An 8,456-nucleotide genomic window follows, 5' to 3' on the forward strand; every position below is an offset into this window, starting at 1 on the left:
AATAATCATAGTAATAATAATCATAGTAATAATAATAATTATAATAATAATAATAATAATAATAATAATAATAATAATAATAATATTAATAATAATAATAATAATAATAATAATAATAATAATAATAATAATAATAATAATAATAATAATAATAATAATAATAATAATAATAATAATAATAATAATAATAATAAATAATAATAATAATAATAATAATAATAATAATAATAATAATAATAATAATAATAATAATAATAATAATAATAATAATAATAATAATAATAATAATAATAATAATAATAATAATAATAAATAATAATAATAATAATATTAATAATAATAATGATAATGGTAATAATAATAATAATAAATAATAATAATAATGATAATAATAATAATAATAATAATAATAATAATAATAATAATAATAATAATAATAATAGATTGTAATATAGAATCAGTTAAAAAGTAAATGAATATAGCTATAAATGATGATGGTAAATTAACTTTAAATAAAATCTTTATCCCAAATACTACACACACACACACACACACACACACACACACACACACACACACACACACACACACACACACACACACACACACACACACACACACACACACACACACACACACACACACACACAATAAAGAATACCAGGAAAGAAATCTGACAAGACAAGTGAGAAAAAATAAGAAAAAAAAAGCAAAGGTAGTCACACGCACACTTAATTGAAGTAAATTGGCAAAGCTTATAGATTTTTGTGTGGCGAGAAGTTAGACAAATTCTTGAGTAAACTGAATGACGGATGAAGAAAGAAAATCTGGCAAAATGAAAAAAAAGAGATACAAACTATACACATACTAAATCATTTAAGAGAACAGTAACATAGAGAGACAGATAGGGAATGGCTTACACACACACACACACACACACACACACACACACACACACACACACACACACACACACACACACACACACACACACACAGGTTAAAGGGAGGAACAAAACTGTCTGAAAGAGGAAGTGGAGGAAAGGAGAAAATGGAGGGAAGGAGGTATTTTTTGTCGGATTTGGAGGAAGGGGGAGAGAGAAAAGTACCCGGAGGTCACAGGGAAATACGAAGATATGTACATAAATACCAGAGAAAGGAGGTCCCGCTAGGTTAAGGGTCAAGGAGCGGTAATGAGGGAGTGGTTATGATAGAGGTGGTGGTCGTGGTGGTGATAGTAGTAGTGGTGGTGGTGGTGGCGGTGGTTATGGTGACAGAAATGCCTCCTTCCCACACACACCTTTACATGTTAAATTCCCACGGACTTAATCAAGGGATAAGATGCGCATTTAAAATAATTTCTCTGCCTTCCTCGAGATGTCTGCCTGCCAGTGACGCGCCAAATAAGTCACCGGCACCTGGCATCAAAAATTCTGTAAAAAAGAAGGAAGTAAATACGGCAAAGTGAGAGAGAAAATAAAATAATTAGTCTTGACTCGTACATTTTCATTCGTCAGGACCGTACACACACACACACACACACACACACACACACACACACACACACACACACACACACACACACACACACACACACACACACACACACACACACACACAGAGCCATATTAAGACCATGGTTAAACCCACGCCCACAGGCAATGAATATATATGAATATCCTCCTCCACCAGAGAGAAGTGTGATTTTTGCGATTCACTCGTAGCTGCTGTTGTTATTTGTTCTGGCGGTGGTGGTTGTGGTTGTGGTCGTGGTGGTAGTGGTGATGGTGGCGGTGGTGGTGGTATGGTTGTTGTGGAATTTTTTTCTTATTGGTGAGTCTATGTATATTTCTAATCTTTAATAACACAAAAAACTGCTACTGCTACTACTACTACTACTACTACTACTACTACTACTCTAAATCTCTAAATTACCGCCTTGTCTCACACGTCTGCGTCTTAGAACGGTATCGTACCTGGGAAGGCTACGTATGCACACTCATGTAGTGCTGCCGTAGACTTGCAAGGTCGTGACATGACGTGACGTGAGGAGAATGTGACGTGAAGTGAGGCTTAGCAGTGGTGACGAGGTGTGTGTGTGTGTGTGTGTGTGTGTGTGTGTGTGTGTGTGTGTGTGTGTGTGTGTGTGTGTGTGTGTGTGTCTGTATAGCACGTAAGTTTTGTATTATTAAAATTTTTTGTGTGTGTGTGTGTGTGTTAATATTTGTATTGTTTACCCCACACAACTAATAATAGGTGCAGGTACCAAGGTGAAGAGTTTTGCCAAAGTAAGGTTAAGGGAAAGATTATATATTTTTATGTAATGCCGCCCCAGATAGGTCGAGTGGGTATCTTGGCACCATTGAAATTAAGACCTTTAGAATCTTCTGGAACCACTGTACTGTCCACCCTTGTGGAATTCAAACCTGGACGTGACAGTGTGTGTGTGTGTGTGTGTGTGTGTGTGTGTGTGTGTGTGTGTGTGTGTATATACGCGTGCTCTGTTTAATTTCCGTTTTTATCTATTCCCTTTTGATGCTGAATGTGAATATTATTTTTTGCCTTTTTCATTTTCCTCGTCATTTTTTCCCTCTTCTCTCTCTCTCTCTCTCTCTCTCTCTCTCTCTCTCTCTCTCTCTCTCTCTCTCTCTCTCTCTCTCTCTCTCTCTCTCTCTCTCTCTCTCTCTCTCTCTCTCTCTCTCTCTCTCTCTCTCTCTCTCATTTCTCTCCTCTCGCTCGCATATAATGAGCTAAATGGCTGAAAAAGAGAAAAAATAAAAGAGAAACAGACGCAGAATAAGTTAAAAATATAAATAAAAAAGAGATAAAAAAAAACAGAGCGGTAGCAATTAGCCATTATTTCCGCGTTTTTAATCACGTGTCTTTTCTTCCATCCCTGTCTTCTTGTGACGAGCGTGACGTGATCCCTGTCCTGTGACGTGCCTCGCTTTCGTCTGCTACGTCCTTTTTATTGGCGTTTTTCCTGCTACACATTCTTTCCCTCACGTGCTCCTCTCTCTCTCTCTCTCTCTCTCTCTCTCTCTCTCTCTCTCTCTCTCTCTCTCTCTCTCTCTCTCTCTCTCTCTCTCTCCGTCACGTACTGGTAAGAGAGTTGCTGCTTGTCAATATTTTCGTCACATTACACTTTCTTCCTTAAATTAACGAGCTACGAGCGATGGAGGAGGAGGAGAAGAGGAAGGAGAAGTGGGAGAAGTAGGAAAAGTGAAGTGCTGGATGGAAGGAGTGGTGTGTGTGTGTGCGTGGGGATAGAGGAATAGGAGGAGGGAAGGGTAAGGAGAGAGGAAAGATATTAAAAAGATGAAGTACTAAGAGAGTGTGAAAGTAAGTAAGAAAGAACAAGAGAATGATTGTGGAGGAAATGGAGGGAATGACCGCAGCAGAGAGAGAGAGAGAGAGAGAGAGAGAGAGAGAGAGAGAGAGAGAGAGAGAGAGAGAGAGAGTTTTAATGACTTCTAAATAATGTGTATGAAAACAATGGATGATTATAAAAAGTTAAACTCATAGAAAACGATTCAAAGTGACGGAAATCTAAAAAGAAAGAATGAAAGAGACGGAAGGAACAGGAGGAAGAAGAATATGGAAAGAAGAGGAAAAAAAGAAAGAAGGAAGGAAAAAGAAACACACTCTATCATCCCTTCACTCCCTTTCCTGCAGGCCACACACACACACACACACACACACACACACACACACACACACACACACACACACACACACACACACACACACACACACACACACACACACACACACCTCCCGGATTATTCTACTCTCGGAAATTAGATTATGAAAAGTTTGGGTGTTTTAAGTTATGTCCTGAGTTGGAACAGCAGGTCGTGAAGCAGGACGCCATTGAGGGTGGGGCGAATCCTCTCTATGCGCGGGGAGCTTAAAGGTGGAACTTGAGTGGCAGGAACCTCGTAATGTGTCCAGGGAAGGTAGCGTACATTGGCACTTGGTGGGGGCGGGAACCTTGCCGTGTCGTGACCCCCTCCCCGCCCACCTCCGCCTTCCTCCTCCCAGCCCCAAGCCGCCCCCAGCCAGGACATGCTGCCTCTTGCCTTCCTTATATTCCCAGGACCCCTGCGGCACTTCCTTCACGCCCATAATCACAAGTCGTCCCGCCCACGTCCAGGTCTCCATTCACGTCAGTCATCCTACGCCCATGTGTCCCCACCGCCCCTGTCGCCTCTGTCACACACACACACACACACACACACACACACACACACACACACACACACACACACACACACACACACACACACACACACACACACACACACACACACACACACATCTGGCTTGCCCTTAACCCATCCACCCTCTCTATCCACCCTCCCTCCCTTCCATCACACCCTCCCCCTGCCATTGGTGCTTCCTGGGACACTCCTCTTGGGTCTTGACACTCGCATATTACACTCATTTTCTCCCTCATCTTGCTTCCTCCTCCTCTTCAAGCCAGCCAAGTTTCCACCCACACTATTTCCCTCCCAGGTTGCCACAGAAATGTCCGCCCCCACGTCCTGCTCCCACGTCCCGGCCTCGCCCCTTCTCCTTTTACCCTCCAGACTGTCCCCAGACGAGCCCTGCGTCAGGGGAACGAAGCCTCGGCCTCCTTCTGTCGGATCTAAGGAGGTTTAGGGCTGATGTGTCCCTCGCGTTTGGATGGAAAAGAGAGAGAGAGAGAGAGAGAGAGAGAGAGAGAGAGAGAGAGAGAGAGAGAGAGAGAGAGAGAGAGAGAGAAGGAAGAGAAAGTGGTAGGGCAGGAGGATGGTGGAGAGTAGAAGGGTGAGGGTGGAAGGGAAAGAAATAAAAAGTGGAAGTGAGAGGGAGGAGGGACGGTACACGGTGATTGGGAGGGATGAGGATGGAGGGAGAAGGAAGGGAAGGGAAGGGAAGGGTAGGAAGGGTGGAGGTGACCGAACCGACTGAAATAACCCCACCTGTGTCCTGCTGCGGGGAAGTGAGTGCCCTCACCGCAGAGGTGTTTGTCTCTGCTTCATCATTACCTTCCGCCGCTGCACTCCCCCTCACCTTCCCTTTACCGGTCATTCCTTTTTCTTGCCTCACGCCCTTCGCAAACTCCTTCGTTTTTCTTGTGCTTATTCATCTTTGTTCTGCCAGACTGTCCTGATAAAGAGATTGTGTTAAAGGAATACCTGAGACTCACCCAGATGCACAATTTGCTGCAGTCATTAGAGGGTTGAGCTTCACATTACTCGTCAGGCCACATTGCTCACCGTCACAATGATTCAATGTTAAATGTGATATTGAGTCTGTGGGCGCTTCCTTCATAACCTGTGCGCTGCTCCCGATTGCCTGGGAAGAATGTTTTTACGTTATCCGAAGCTTTTTCACATGATTAATCATTTCTATGTTTATGGGCGTGTAGTTACGTGTGTCTTTATGTGACTCCTGTCGACTTCCTCTCTTGAGGAAATATGTTATGGCCTGGCCCCATGTGAGCTTTCTTGCCCGGCCTGTCTCGCATGTTCCGTCCTGCCTCATGTGGCATGCTTCACGTGACTGCCCTCTCTTGACCTGCCTCTCCAGATAACACCTCACGTTGCCTGCCTCTCATGACCTGTCTCATCTCGTTTGTGTCAAGTGTCATGCTACACCTGTCTTACGTGGCACGTCTTGCTTGGCCTGCCTCACCTGACTTGTCTTACGTGCTCCGTCTCACTTTGCCTGCCTCATCAAACTTATCTCACCTGTCATATCTCGCCCTGCTTACCTCACCAAGCCTTCCTCATCCTGCCTACCTCACTAAGCCTGACTGCCCCTACCTATTTCACCAGGCCTACCTTGCACTATCTACCTCACCAAGCCTATCTCACCTCGCCTGTCTCACCTAGCCTCCCTAACCAAACCTACCTCACCTATCCCACCACACCAAGCTCGCCTCACCAGCTTCACATTACGCAACCTGACTCACTTGCTTCATGCACGAGTATCCTCCTCACTGGCCTTACCTTACAAGCCCTGCCTCACGTGCCTGCCTCACCTGCCTGCCTCACCTGCCTGCCTCACGTGGGCTGCCTCATCCTTTGGGCCTCGGCAGCCGTCCTCACCTCGTCCCCTTAAGCCTGTTGCCACGCGAGACTCCCCGGACGGACGTAATGATGACTGCATGACTATTACCTCCCTGCGACCTCTGACTGACCCTCCTTCCTCGCCCGCCCACCCTCACTCCTCCCATCCCCTCCCTCCCGTCCTTCAGCAGCCCAGCCTCCCACCAACCCCTCAACTTCCTCGTTAGAATGTATAAACCATCTCCAGTGTCTTTCCTTCTTCTTTACTAATGTCTTGCTAATTGGGTAATTCAGCCACACGTTACGTCAGGGAGTTTCCGAATCCTTATGTCTACTTGGTGAACTGAATGTCTTTATAATTGTCTGTCTGTCTTTTACTTCGTTTAATTTATGTGTGTGTGTGTGTGTGTGTGTGTGTGTGTGTGTGTGTGTGTGTGTGTGTGTGTGTGTGTGTGTGTGTGTGTCTGTGTTCATACTCTAACTACTCGCTCTCTCTCTCTCTCTCTCTCTCTCTCTCTCTCTCTCTCTCTCTCTCTCTCTCTCTCTCTCTCTCTCATGCTAATTTTCTCACGTGGTTAGGCTTTCCTCCATTACGTCTCCCTCGTGTGTGTTCATCCTCATAATCTAATCACAACCTCCCCTGATTGGTCATTACCGCCTCCCTACCTTTTTATGTGTGTGTGTGTGTGTGTGTGTGTGTGTGTGTGTGTGTGTGTGTGTGTGTGTGTGTTTGTGTGTTTCACCCATTCCAGTAATATCTACACTACTTGAAGGTCACCTACCAAACCCCAACTACCCGCCTCCTCCTCCACCTCCACCTCCTCCTCCTCCTCCTCCTCCTCCTCCTCCTCCTCCTTCCTCGCCCTCACGGTCATCCACCCACTACCACCTCCACCCCCACCACTCCCACCACTACCACCACACAAATGCGCACTCCTCTCCCCTCCCTGGTCACTAACCTACCACCACCGCCGCCACAGACGCACCCTCAAGGTTACCAGTCCATCCACCGCACTCACACACACACACACACACACACACACACACACACACACACACGTTCTACCATCCATTCTCGCCACCACCCAGTCCCTCATCCACCACACAGTCCATTTTCATATCTCTCTCTCTCTCTCTCTCTCTCTCTCTCTCTCTCTCTCTCTCTCTCTCTCTTGCACTCAGAGTCACCAGTCCAAACATTAGGTCACCAAATTTGTTCAGCCACGCCCTTATCGAGACATCTTGGGATGACTCAAGGCATGATGACTCTTGTTAACTCTCTCTCTCTCTCTCTCTCTCTCTCTCTCTCTCTCTCTCTCTCTCTCTCTCTCTCTCTCTCTCTCTCTCTCTCTCTCTCTCTCTCTCTCTCTCTCTCTCTCTCTTTGGGGGTTATTACCTGTCCATACAAAAGGCAGAGTCTGTACAAGTTCTGCATTGTCCAGGAGATAATATACCATAGTTAAGTGTCTCCCAGTGTTCAGCTTTCTCAGTCCTTTCCTTCCTTCTTTCCTTCCTTCCTTCCTTCCATCCTTCCTTCCTTCCTTCCTTCCTTCCTTCTTCCTTTCATCCTCTTGGCGAGCATGGTTTGAATGGATATAATCTTATTTCCTCCTATATTCCTCTTCATTCTTTTTTTCGCGTTTTCTTCTTTCCATCCTTCCTTCCTTCCTTCTTTCCTTCTTTGTCTTGGAGAACATGGGTTGAGATGGTACGTACGTATAATCTTCTTTTTATTCTTTCTCATTCCTTTTTGCCTTTCCTTCCTTCTTTCCTTCCTTCCTTCTTTCCTTCCTTCCTTCCTTCCTTCCTTCCTTCCTTCCTTCCTTCCTTCATCGTCTTGGAGAACTTAAGTTGAATGAGTACGTATTATCGTTTTTTCTCCTCCTTCATTTTTTTTTCTTAATCTCTCCTTCCTTCATTTCCTTCCTTGCTTTCTTGATTTTCTTTTTCTATCCTTGCTTTCCCTCTCCTCTTCATTTACTTTTATTTACTTCATCATGGTCTCTTTCATTACTTTCGTGCACTGAGCTCACGCCTCCTCCTCCTCCTCCTCTTTCTCCTCTTCTTCCTCCTCCTTTTCCTCCTCCTCCTCCTCCTCCTCCTCCTCCTCCACACTCTTTTTCCTCCTTCATTCACCTCTACTTGTCCTCGTCCTTGTCCTGCCCTCCTCCTCCTCCTCCTCCTCCTCCTCTTCTCCGTTTTTTCTTCCTTTGTTTTTCTTTTTCATACCTTCTCTTCTTGTTTTGCTTTATTTTTTTATCAACCTTTTTTTCATGTGTGACCAGCTCTCTTGTTTATCTTCTGTTCCTCCTACTTTTTTTTTCATTTTCACTGCTTTTTCTTTGTTTTCATCTATATATTTTTTAGTATATAAGTGAGAGAGAGAGAGAGAGAGAGA

The 8,456-nt window shown here is 44.6% G+C and overlaps 1 protein-coding gene across 1 annotated transcript; it reads left to right on the top strand.

Annotated features, from left to right (window-relative positions):
* The first annotated feature begins 4,067 nt into the window (after positions 1–4,067).
* LOC123517365 (protein enabled homolog) lies at positions 4,068–6,285 on the top strand. Its single transcript, XM_045277377.1, has 3 exons — positions 4,068–4,213; positions 4,518–4,682; positions 5,937–6,285. The coding sequence occupies exons 1-3, from the start codon at positions 4,068–4,070 to the stop codon at positions 6,283–6,285; spliced, it is 660 nt and encodes a 219-aa protein (XP_045133312.1).
* Positions 6,286–8,456: the final 2,171 nt, after the last annotated feature.

This window comes from Portunus trituberculatus, chromosome 42, assembly GCF_017591435.1.
Source record: "Portunus trituberculatus isolate SZX2019 chromosome 42, ASM1759143v1, whole genome shotgun sequence".
NCBI classification, from domain to species: domain Eukaryota; kingdom Metazoa; phylum Arthropoda; class Malacostraca; order Decapoda; family Portunidae; genus Portunus; species Portunus trituberculatus.

Bases quoted from the DNA above. Each gene is read 5' to 3' on its own strand.
- LOC123517365 (XM_045277377.1), top strand. From the start codon at position 4,068: ATGCTGCCTCTTGCCTTCCTTATATTCCCAGGACCCCTGCGGCACTTC. The intron at 4,214-4,517 runs GTCACACACACA...TTTCCCTCCCAG, and splicing joins CCACCGCCCCTGTCGCCTCT to GTTGCCACAGAAATGTCCGC. The intron at 4,683-5,936 runs GTTTGGATGGAA...TCGCCTCACCAG, and splicing joins AGGGCTGATGTGTCCCTCGC to CTTCACATTACGCAACCTGA.